We start from the raw sequence: 13,118 nt of genomic DNA, 5'->3' as shown, positions 1-13,118 counted from the left end.
TCTGAAGGATTGATGAGTGGGCGGGTATGCTCTTCAGGTTGACAGCTCTATACATGTTGGAAACCACCTGTCTGTGAAGGTGATCACAGAGTTTTTGTGATGTTTTGAGTGGTTGTGATGTTCTACGTTTTCTTAAAACTATTGTAAAATATCTGGTGTGTGAAGAGTGTAGTTGGCTTTGGTCTAATTGGGTCACCTTTTTATGTCTTCTAACTATTTGGAGGCCAAAGGTGTCATCATTTTGTGTAGCATGGTAACCTTGGTTACATATTTAGTTGTCCTTCTATGGTGGGTCACTGGAAAAAGAATTGTTTACCACTGGCTGACAGTAAATCAACAAAGTGACTCTCTTCAGTATCATTTAGCTGTCATTTCAAGGCTCAGTTGTTTGAACAGATCAACTCTCCTCTGTCATTTCTGATTACCCAGAATCAGCACAGCTGCCGTTTCTCTTTAATGCACAACAGTAACTCATTTGGAGTCCTGTAGTTACTCATTGAGATGCTGTACAGTTGATTTCTTTTGAACAGAATAGCTAAATCATTAGGTAAGATTAATAATGAGATTTTTAATTCAGTGGCTTGAGGACGATCAAACAAACTCCTGTCATCTGTCCGGCAACTCTGGACATGTGAATAGTGTTACATCCCGCAGATGCCAGCAGTCTCAGATTATTCTTGAAACGTCTTTGCGATGTGGTAAGATGCAGTTTCCTGCAGAAGATGTTTGGCCCAGTGGCTTTAGACTCTGTTAAAGTGATACTATCCTCCCACAATACAGAGAACTGTGTGGGAACAGAAGAGACGTGTAGGTGCAGCTTGCTTCTCAAGATTACAGCTACATAGCTGCTGGTGCAAGGAGAGTGCAACAGATTAGGTTGGAAATACTTTGAATTTTAGTTAGTTGATGATAAAGTAGGTAACACTGAGTTGGTAGCTTTGTCTTAAAACATAAATTAATTAATTAATAAAAAAAAATATTTTTTGCATTATTAAAGCTGGAGAAAAATCTATTTACTGTCCTAATCATTAAAAAAAATTCATATAAGATGTGTGTCTCGCTGAATTGTTTAGCCTCTTGTGGATATAACATAGATTTGAATGGATTCAAACAGATAATTACCGTAAAACATTAGATTGGAGCAGTATGATCTACGTTTATCACTTGGTTTTTAGTTGATTGGTTCTCATTTTCACATTACTGTTTGTGCCATCTTTGTCTTATTTTAACACTAATTTAGAGGGTTTTCACTGCAGAGATCACAACTGATTTTTTTTTTTAAATTTAAACGTAGTAGTTGAGGCTTGTATGAGTTTTAGCTGTGAATGAATGCCAATTTACTATGCATTTAGGATGTTCAACATTCTATTATTCCACAAGTAACTTACAAAGACATTCAGTGCAGAGTTGATGTTGCAGGATGATCTCACTGAAGCGTTCTGGCATGCATATCAATGTAGCAAGAACCAATTATGTAGTTTTCTGCAGAAAATCCCTCCATTTTTAGACAGTGCTTTTAGTCAGAAATAGTCCCTCTCTGAGTTACACACACATTATGGTGAAACGTGAAAGTAAATGTTATTTACCTGGAGAGTCAGACTGTAATAAGGTAGTAATAAAGCATAACAGGAGCATACTAAATTGCTCTGTGACTCAGGTAGTTTTTCAGTATTTATTGAAGCTCATTGTGACCAGTGTTAAAGGCTTCTCATGCTCTGTAACTACAAGAAAGATGCTGCACTCCTGAGAGAGAAGGAATAAAATACCAGTTTGTAAGAACTTCATTTTAAGGCTAATGAAATCTCTTTTCATGCTTACTGAAATATCCAAGCTTAAGTTTGAAGCATTCATAGGTAGGAAAAAAATATATGTATGCTTTGCAGCCTAGCAGCAGCAGCTGACATTTCACAAAGTTCACATCTTTCAGAGAGTGGGCCTAATTAAACAAGTCCCTGAAGCAAATTTTGGGTGTTTAGACATGCTTTGATTTTGACAAGACAAATCCACATACTCTGATCAAGCACCTGAATAAACCTGAAGTGTATTTTTAAGCATGCCAACCTTAATCAGTCTTGAAACACATTGGCACACGGTTTGGGAAAGACAAAAATAATGTATACTGTCATCACTGTAATGTCATACATGGAGGGAATTAAATATCACATGTGTAAGGCTTACGAGTAGGTGTGTATATGTGTGTTTGTGGGGGTTCATGGGAGTGGGGTGTAGCTTTTCTGACTTTTCTCTAGATCAAGCGTGTCAGTCAAGGAAGCCAACGCATTAGTCTCTGTCATTAATGATAGAATAAAGAAAATACTCTATTGGAAACTCACTGTGAAAACATTTTTTTAATAATCCTTGCCATGTAAAATCCAAATGGGTATCATGAACAAAGGAAACAAACTAGGCCTCAAGAAATGCAATCTGAGAATTTTCTGTCATCTTTGTGTTTTTGTTTTTTAGACTGACACGGAAAACATATAAATAAGTGTTAATGAAGTCATGCACCATCTAGCAGGAGGGAGGCTAGAGAAAATCTCAAAAGGAAAAGTCATGACATCAAGAGTCTTTCCAGTCCGTTCCTATAAAGAGCTTGACCTTGACTTCTACACCTGTGGAGGCCAGTGTATGAAGACAAGACTCCAACCCCCATGCCACAATACCAGAAATTTAGAAGTTGGTACTGATACTACTAGAACTACACGCTTCTCAATTTAACATGAACATGCCCGCTACACACAAGCCACGGCATCCCTCTGATCCTGTGTGTGTGCCAGCACGTTGAGATCTAATTGGTACATCGAAAAGTGAGCTTCTACGACCAAGGTCAGACCAAGCTGACCTTTCTCCACATCCATATTCTGTTAATATTTCAGCAGAAGAGGAGACACTGCTACAGGCTGAGAGGGAACTCTTTTAGGGCGCTAGCATACTGCAGATGTGGGCACATTAAGGCTGTGATATTTTATAGCAGAGTGCAACATCAGCCTCAGCGTTTGGGATGAAGACCTCTTTGGTGCTTATAATGTAGAGGTACATATTGTTTTAGCACTTTATACTCGGGCAGCTTTTTGGTCCATTAACACGGCTCCAGTAAAATGCTTGATCTGCTTCTCTAGTAGCTGTTAAACAACTCATTTCAAATCAAACCACTGCAGGTACTTTGTAAATGGTTTTAGACACACAGTAATTGCACTGATGCATTTTTTTTTTTTTAAGGAGAAATGTTGTTCCTGTAACACCCCATTTGTTGGGCTTTAGCAGTGGCTCAGTGATATGAATACATCACTTTTTCAGAACAAATGCCATCTGGAAGTCAGACAGGAATTATCCTCTGAAGTGCTACAGAGCCCCCCGCCCCACCCCTCCCAGTGGGGACTCTACTCTCATAAGACAACCTGCAACTGCACCGCTGTCTGCTGCTGCTCTTGCAGCTGCTTCTGCATGCACACTGAGCTGGGAGAGAGCCAAGGATGGTATCAAAATGCATACCGCAATAATTAGACTCAGTATTCAATCAGGCAAGCTGTTTCTTCAGAAAGTTCCTCTTAAAGGCACTCGGCCCTCTCTGTACGGCCATTTGGTTAGTTTAATTATACACAGCACTCCCTAGCCTAAGGCCAAATCTGGAGTGCTGATAGTAGCCCAGCAAAGCTGAGTCTAAAGATGCAACAACTCACGGCTGTCCCTTTGAGTTAAAAACATTTTAGAATCAGTTTGAGTTGTCATCTTTTTTTTCCTCCAAAAATAGTTTTTGTTGGGGATTTTTTTTAAATTTTACTATCTGGCATTTTTTCTAGCGCATCATCAAGGCTCCACTCTGCCAAACCATTTGGTATTGAGGGCGTCTATGTGTTTGAGCTTAATTAGAAACTTACTTAAAAATCCTCATCATGGTAATTACTTTAGGGCTGCCAATATTTGACTAGAGATTCTGTGATGTCTCCCTCGCCCTTCAGCCTAAGTAAGTTGGCCCCGTTTCTCTGCTAAGTGATGAAAATGTTACACATTAATGCCCAAAGCTTTGCATGTGATTATACGGGCATGGCAGGACATGCAGTATACATACTGTATGTGTGTAATGAACTTGGCTCAAACATCTGCCTCTATGTGTGTGCCAAACAAAGTTGAGAACATACCGTACTATACGGAGCGACAGGACAAGGTTTATTGTCCTAGCTCTCTACTCGAGGCTGTTTCTCGTCCTTGACAAGTGAACCAAAGGCTGTGTGTATGTGTGCATGAATGTGTCTTTAGTTGCATAAAGTGTGTATGAACCGGTGCTTCTGCATGCTGACAGTTTGCTTTCACTCGGTGCAACTAGCAAGTGCAAATTTGTACACTTGAATAAGCATAGATGAATTAACATAACTTTGATTATACTGTTAGCACACGTGCACTGTTGCTTGAGAACATTGAACATGAGCTTGTTTTGGGTTTCAGTGACATTTTGTTTTATGCAAGCAAACCAGAGAAAATTAGGATTTAAATTGCAATTGAGAAAATGCAGTTTTAAATTGTCTTGCATTATCCAGTACAGGGTGTAGTTACATAGTTACATGGGCCGGGACACTAGGGGGTGTTAATAAAATAATGTGGTTATGTTCTATTAATACCTAATAGCATACAGTAAGAGGAAATAAGGCACTCAAACATGCTGATTAGAAATCTCTAGGAGAGAGGTGAAAGCGAGAGATGGCTGTTATCCCGCTTCTGCCTCCATAGTGCCAATCAGCAGCAGGAAAGGGAAAATATTTATATTAGAGATATAAGAATGGATAGATGGATTGATGGCGATACAGATACATGTATCGATATTGAACCGTTCGATAAAGTGCTTTCGGTATGCATATGTATCGAACAATACAAATACAATACAAAATTTTTAATTTATTTTATAAACTTTTCTTCTGACGATGCTGTCTGTGTTGAGAGCTCAGTGGATCTGCGTTCGGCAATTCCGCCTAGGCTGCACTGTCGAGCGCAGATCCACTGAGCGCACGGCAAGCTAGCGAGACAGAAGTTAAGCTTGTTGCAACATGGCAATTGCCTCAACCCACCCTCATTCAGATCTGACGTTTGGAACTAATTTGGTCTTCATGTGAAGTATGACCTGACGGTAAGCGTGTCATGGACAAAAGTAAAACAGTATGTCGGATGTGCCACGCAATGCTCAATTACATGGGTGGGAACTAGTGCGTTAGCGCAGTTAGCTCGTTAACGTGTTGACGCTGTCCAGCCCCACACACTGGGCGATCCGCGGTAGCTCGTTAACGGAGATTTGCGGCGTTGTGGTCATTTCAACGAGATTAACGCTGACAGCACTAGTGGGAACACAACGAATATGACTGCACATTTACTCCGACATCATCCTAGTGCAAAGAGAAGTGGAAGCAGACAAAAACAACAAGCAGGCATGCTACAAACTTTACCGGAGTCATTTAGACAGCCCTTAGCACATGATTCTCCTTATGGGGACCTGATCTGTTTAATATGCTGCTGAGAATATACCCCAGAAGAAGGGTATAGTATAGCTTTAATTTTGGAAAGAGCCATTTCTCTGTAATAAACTCTCTTTTCCAAAGATGAGTGATTTCTCGATCAGATAGATTTATTTTTTTATTACTTGTTGTTTCAGCAACATTAAATTTAAAAACTGTACTTTTGAGTTAAAATATATATTTATAATTTTAATAAATGACAAATTAAAAAGGCATGAACATTTTTTTGTATCGAAAAAATATCGAACCGTGACACCAAAGTATCGAACCGAAACGAACCGTGAATTTTGTGTATCGTTGCACCCCTAGTAAGCAGATAGTTGGTTTCTTTATGGTTTTATGGTTTGTTTGCATCATTTGGACATTGCTTGGTTTTGATTTAAATTTACTGACGTCTTATAAAGCATTTGTTGCTCTTAAATGGTGGAATTACACTCAAAAAACTGACTGCTATCTTTGTACAAAGTTATACAGAAGTATAAGTTGTATAACATGTGGAGACGACAGGTGAAAAGGCCTTGGAGGAAGACTTTACTGTACTTCTCACACTTCTGTCCATCACTGTTGTTTACCACACTGGCTGAGAACATCTTAGTTCCTTTAATTGTCTGCTTGTTTCCGATCAGTGGCATCGTTTCCATTGCAGTCATCTTTTCTCATGACGTAAGAGGGTGGAGAGATCAGGGGAAAAACACGCTTGTAAAATGAGATGTCTTCCACACTGGAGAATTATTTGAAGCGATGTTAATTAGGGACGATGGCTGAACAACAGGATCGCATGTCATTGGTTTTTAATGTCTCTGTAGCATTTTTCAACAAATACACTATACAGATGTGCTAGATGAAAACGCTGGCACGCCACAGTCTCTGTTTAGACTTGGTACAGATAGAGGGTTTTTTTCCCCCCCTCTTTCACATGCTTCAACTTCTCCACTTTCTGACCTTCCACCTGCACTTAGTTTTTAAATATAATCCATATCATGATGTCATAACTAGGTTTTGTGTGATTATTCAGCCTTGGATTCAGTCCGAGATGACAGATATATTTTAACAATACATTTGACACATCTGTCGTAGGTAGCACACAGCTGTGGATCAGAATCGCATACAGCCATATTTGTGTCTGAGAAATTGATGTGTTAATAAATTTCCTTGTAATATTGCACCTGTTAATACCATGATAAATGTCACCCAGTTCTAAGTCTGACCTCGTGTCTTTCTCTTCCTCAGATATCTGGAGTCTCGGTGTGATACTGTTCATGTTGGTTTGTGGCCAGCCACCCTTCCAGGAAGCTAACGACAGTGAGACCCTCACCATGATCATGGACTGTAAATACACTGTACCACCTCATGTCTCCAGCACCTGCAAAGAGTAAGTAATGCACAGCATTTTTCTTCTTTCACTCTGCCATTTGAAAGCTTGTGTGTGGTCCTTTTGCTTGCATACAGAGATGGATCGATCAGAATAGGTTGATTTTCAGTATTTGCTGGTTACACTAGAGGAAATTACAGTCAGTCACTGGTTTGCTATAAGATGGTGTACAGAGACAGTATATAGCTCAACTTGTGCCTTTTTTTTCCCCTCATGTTTTCTCATGCCCGTTTTTGACAGTGTTGTGTTAAATGCTATGGAAAATTAGAGACAGTGCATCCTGCATAATGCTCCACTGTCACATCTTTTGTCAGAAGGTAAACTGTGAGATCTCTGCTGCAGCTGGCCACTGAAATTAGGGCCATGTTCAGGGATCAGATTAAGTTTCAGTGACAAAGGTGAGTGCATATACACTGCAACAGGAAAGCTGTGAGGTTTTGACTGCAACCCAGACCACATCAGGTTGGTGGAAATGTCATATGCTTCCTGCATTAAGTAAAAGGTTGTATAATCATCACTAAAATGGAGCAACAAAGCAACATGGTGCTGAGAAAGAGTGTTAGACTTCTCAGTTAAAGCTTTGTTTTTGAAACCACTCTCAGATTTGTGAACAGCTTACATGTAAAAGGAAGAAAAATAGTAATCTGTGTTTCTCCATCCAGACTAGAACAGGATCAAAGCTCGGCTCAAGGTTAAACTCTTTGGGGTATTCTAGTCCTCATTTAAAAAGTTTTTTACTTTAAATCTGAATCTGATCTTTAGTCATCAGCAGTGCTTTCACATATAGAACACAGGAACTGTTCATGCCCTGCATTAACATTTGTCTTGGATAGACTATGAAAGACAGTACATTTGACTGTCAATTGTATTTTGATGTATCAGATACAAAAACAACTTTGGTTTTTGTTTTTTGTTTTTAAAATTCTCCCAGCTCTTATTAGTGTCCCTGCTAATACAGCAAAATTATAAGCTATCTTCTGTATAGTTTGCTGAGTAGAGGTCAGTTAATTGATTGAAACTGTCATCTGATAACTTGTTTGGTGCTTTTTAAATGACTTTATCAGCTCAAATTATGAACATCATCAGATTTGTTACAGCTAGCTGGCTGACCATGTCCTCCTTTAACTAAATCTAGTCTAAAAGAAATGCTAGTTTGCCAAATCATTTCACCAGTTAACTTTATTCATGATAGTCTAAGGAGCTTGGAAAGAAAAGCGTCATGATACTAACTTCTGTATAATGGCTAACAGAACTGATTGTAGGAATCAGTAAATCATGTTATGGCAGAAGGTAAAAATGTATGACTAACATTATGTTCTACAGTAGTAAACGCATCATGAATATGTAGCATATATGTGTCTTTGCTTTATTATGTCTGTCACCTTTTCCATTATACTGATATTCAGCTGTATAGTATCTATGCTGCTCTACCCATTTGTCCAAATCATTTCACACAGTACATCATAATTGTGCACAACAGTCTTCTATACATCTTATCACTGTGTGCAATCACAAGCTGTGTGTGCTGATAGTTTAGGATGTCATCCAGTTTGAAATACCAGCCTCACACCTGAAAATGTTACAGAGGGACTGGACTGAAACTTGCTTCTTCCTCTTCTGTCCCAGTTACCTTACATATCTGTCCATGTAACAATGTGTGTATCCCAGTTTCCCCCTCTGTCTGTGTGTAGTCAACATGTTGCATCTCTGCTTTGTAAAAGAGCCAGTCCCATTCGGCCAGCATGGTCTACTGTTGGATACATCAACTTGTACAAAAAGTTCTGTTAATGTGAACCAGTAAGCCGATAACATTATAAATAGGCCATGTTGTCAGTGTGGAATGTAGGGCCACCCCTAATCTATAAAAACCTGTTTTGTCAGTGGTATGTCATAAAACAATCTAGTTATTTCACCTGCAAAGCGAAAGCAAAGTTCACATAGTATTTCATCGACTCAAAGTTGATCTCTATGCACAGTATGAGTCACACCTAATTATTCTCATCAGGAAATGGAGCAGCAATTAGTCACCAAAAACTTATAAATACACCTTATGGTCTTTGACTGTGACTTTGGAAACTGTGACTAATTATGTAGCAGTCACTAATCCAGACTGACAGACTAGCAGCCGGCTTGTCCCTTTTTATAAAATTTTTATTTATAAAAAATAAAAATCTGATTTTAGCATTTTGCAGCTTCATCGTCACAAAAAACAGTTGAAATACATGAATGAGTTCACCCACAGTACCGCCAGTAAAAATACAGCATGTCGAGCTAAACTGGAACAGGAGAAGAAAAAAATGCATGCTGTGATAACATAGTTCTATATTTTGGCAGAATCTCCAGAATAATGGTGCTAATCACCACACTACCGTGCTGCCTCTGTAAAAGATAATACAAAAGTTTAAGTGCAGCTTGATGTTGTCTTACAACACATTATTACTTTAACATTGGTAACACTGATTAATATCGAGTATCAGCAAAGCTGATCAGCAGACTTGATCATCTGGGGGTAGGGATGGGTATCGTTTAGGTTTTATCCGATACCGGTGCCAAACCGGTACTTTTGAAACGGTGCCGGTGCTTAAACGGTGCTCGAACCGGTGCTTAAAGAATGGAGAACACAAACTTTGTCCAAAAACCTCTTATCTTTAGCTGTTTTTTTTTTTTTTGTAAAAAGATAACAATGTTAGCCTTTTCTGCAGCTATAGAGCATATATGGTATCACTCTTAGCTGGAAGCAGTGCTTAAACAATGGAAAAAAACACAAACTTTGTCCAAAAACCTCTCATGTTTAGCTGTTTTCCACTTTTTCTTTGGCCATTTTAGCCTTTTTGGTGAGGGTGAAGGGAGTATCTGCCATCAAACAAGAAGACAGCTGCATGTAACTACAACGGTGGTTGCTAGTTTACCTTACATGCATTAATTTAACCCTTTAAGACCTACCATAGAACCATGTCCGCCAGAGCTTACTATATATTATTTTTACATGCTGTAGTGCCATTTTTGGGAGCATTTCAAGTTGCTATACATCAATACAACCATTATAGCCTAAATTTTAATCATATGTATACATTAAGTGTATAGTAATTACATAAATTGCAAAAAAGTGCAATAAACTACAAAAAAATTGAAAATCGTTTTTGTTTTTTTTAACATATATTTCTAGTTAGAGAAATTTAAGAGGCTTATCCCTCAAAGCTGTAAATACAAAAAAGTTGCACAAAATAGTTTCCCACCACAGGAAATTTATTTTGAGTGTCTTCATAGTTTTATTTTTGAAATACACCAATTTTTATATACTGCAGAAAAAACGAAAATAAATATTACAGTGCAAATTTGCAAAAAAGCAGCATATGCATTAAAATAAACTATTTCCAGCAGTGCAATTTGACTTCTAAGCATCCCAGAAACGACACAGAAAGTCATAAAGTCAAACATAACTTTTAAAAACACCAGTATAGGCTCATGAGGCCCTGGTGGTAAAAAACTACATTTCCGCGAAAATGACGTCACTTCCGGTTTCGGGCAGGTCATGGCGGACATGCGATAGTTCGCGCTGACGTCTATTCCAACGTAGGAAGTGTTATGAACAGCTGATCGGATCAGCAAAGCGTGTTTCTGGAATATTATGTTTTTGTTGCTGCAAGCGCTTTTTATGCAGTTTTTGCAAAGCTATATGTGGAAGGAAACTGTGACCTAGGACAAGCTGATGGCATAAGATGTAAGTACAACTCCTCCAGTTTCATATGCAAAAAAAATTATTGCGCTAGCTTACGTGGTTGCAGTGCTACTAGGATTTAAAAGTAGTTGCGCAAAACGGAGCGTGCCCGCTCTGGCCGGTTTTAAAGGGTTAATAACGTGGTTAGCCTACTCAACGTAAATTACACACGAACAACATTAAGCTACTAACACAGAGAAGAACGGCTGCTGCTGCCATCATCACCCGTCATCATTTCTGCTACACTGGCAGGGCTAGGACCAGGACTCTACTCTTCGGGTTCTTGGGGGATGTTGCTAACTTGGTGCATTTCTCGGCTTTTAAAAAAACGCTATGCGTCGCCAGGTTCGTCGTCAGATTCAAGGTGTTACCTCATTTGCACAGTATCACAGTATCACCTTAAAGCACTTGTTGCAGGCTGCTGAGTTGGCATCTTTTGCTGTGAAGTACAGCCAGACTTTTGACCGCTTCGCCTTGGGCATTTTTAATCTGTAGCTCTGCTCTAAAAGAACGTACGTACCTGGGCCCGCCTGCTATCCTTGCAAAGGTAAAATGATTGGCTAGAATCCAAAGTGTATGACATCTCGGGGGGGGGGGGGGGGGGGGGGGGGGAAGCACCGAAATGTGCGCTGCTTTTCGGTCTGGTTACTACCGTTTATGTCAGAACTGGTGCCGGTACCCATCCCTATCTGGGGGCGATCAGGTAAAAAACTGGTCAAGTCTGGTCACCAACAATCAGCTGATGTGATGTGTTTGTAAAAGGAATGGGTCATAATAACAAAACCTTTCCGTCTTTGCCATGTCATGTGGGAATGTGTAACATTGCTTAAAAAATGCTTAAAAAAAGTTATTTTTGATCATAAAGAGGCAGCTCTGACCAATTGCTGTGGCAAATGTCATTACTTTGTGTATCACTGTCACTGCTGTTCAAATAAAGCTATGTGAAATATTATTGTATCCCATATCTGAAAAGAAGTTAAGGCAACCTACCAGGTGTTACTGAGCTCCTCCTGTCAGTGTTTCTGATCTGCAGTGGAACACAGCAGCAGCCACACTGATTGATTCTAGGCCTGGCAGACATGTTTGCTGGCAGAGATTAAAACCCTGAAAGCAGTGTGAGGAGGACAGTTCAGCTGTGTGTGTGTGTATATATGTATATATATAAGTTCACCCCAAGTCCAGCACCCTGAGGCTGTACGCTAAGCGGAAGGAAGGAGGCTGGGGACTGGTGAGTGTCAGCACCACAGTCCAGGATGAGACAAGAAACATCCACGAATACATCACGAAGATGGCCCCAACTGACAGCGTGCTCAGTGAATACCTCAGGCAGCAGAAACCCAAGAAAGAGGAGGAAGGCGAGGAACCATCATGGACGGACAGGCCCCTGCACGGTATGTACCACCGGCAGATAGAGGAGGTGGCTGATATCCAGAAATCCTACCAGTGGCTGGACAAAGCTGGACTGAAAGACAGCACAGAGGCACTAATCATGGCAGCACAGGAACAAGCACTGAGCACAAGATCCATAGAGGCTGGGGTCTATCACACCAGGCAAGACCCCAGGTGCAGGCTGTGTAAAGATGCCCCTGAGACAATCCAGCACATAACAGCAGGGTGCAAGATGTTAGCAGGCAGGGCATACATGGAGCGCCATAACCAAGTGGCCAGCATAGTATACAGAAACATCTGTGCCGAGTATGGCCTGGAAGTTCCGAGGTCAAAATGGGAGATGCCCCCAAGGGTGATGGAGAATGACCGGGCTAAGATCCTGTGGGACTTCCAGATACAGACGGACAAAATGGTGGTGGCTAACCAACCGGACATAGTGGTGGTGGACAAACAGAAGAGACAGCCGTAGTGATCGATGTAGCGGTTCCGAATGACAGCAATATCAGGAAGAAGGACCACGAGAAGCTGGAGAAATACCAAGGGCTCAGAGAAGAGCTCGAGAGGATGTGGAGGGTGAAGGTAACGGTGGTCCCCGTGGTAATCGGAGCACTAGGTGCGGTGACTCCCAAGCTAGGCGAGTGGCTCCAGCAGATCCCAGGAACAACATCGGAGATCTCTGTCCAGAAGAGCGCAGTCCTGGGAACAGCTAAGATACTGCGCAGGACCCTCAAGCTCCCAGGCCTCTGGTAGAGGACCCGAGCTTGAAGGATAAACCGCCCGCAGGGGCGAGATGGGTGGTTTTTTTTTTTTTTGTTGTTTTTTTATATATATATATATATATATATATATATATATATATATATATATATATATAGCAAATACATTAGCAGCTGCATAATTAACTGTGTGTTAGTAGATCATGCACTCAGTTTTGCACTAATTAATTCTCTTAAGATCCACTGCAGTGATTTTTGAAGCAAAAAAGACTGACACTCTCTCCAGGCTTAATCAAGAAATTAATCATGATGATTTTTTTCTGACCCTGTTAAAAATAAAAAAAAATAAATTATTTATATATGTATTTTTTGGGTTAATGAGCCCTTGTTTTATCCATTGTTGTGCATCATAGCCCAGAAAG

The 13,118-nt window shown here is 40.1% G+C and overlaps 1 protein-coding gene across 2 annotated transcripts in view; it reads left to right on the top strand.

The window, feature by feature from the left end:
* snrka (SNF related kinase a) overlaps positions 1–13,118 on the top strand; it is a 63,102-nt gene that overhangs the window by 19,023 nt on the left and 30,961 nt on the right. For both annotated transcript variants that reach the window (XM_063485490.1, XM_063485489.1), the window contains exon 3: positions 6,732–6,873. In XM_063485490.1, coding sequence (XP_063341560.1) covers positions 6,732–6,873 — 142 coding nt within the window. The remainder of the gene's footprint in view (positions 1–6,731; positions 6,874–13,118) is intronic.

The sequence above is a fragment of the Pelmatolapia mariae genome, linkage group LG10_11 (assembly GCF_036321145.2).
Source record: "Pelmatolapia mariae isolate MD_Pm_ZW linkage group LG10_11, Pm_UMD_F_2, whole genome shotgun sequence".
NCBI classification, from domain to species: Eukaryota; Metazoa; Chordata; class Actinopteri; order Cichliformes; family Cichlidae; genus Pelmatolapia; species Pelmatolapia mariae.
The sequence above is the reverse complement of the archived record's forward strand: the minus strand, read 5'-3'. Positions and strand labels throughout refer to the sequence as shown.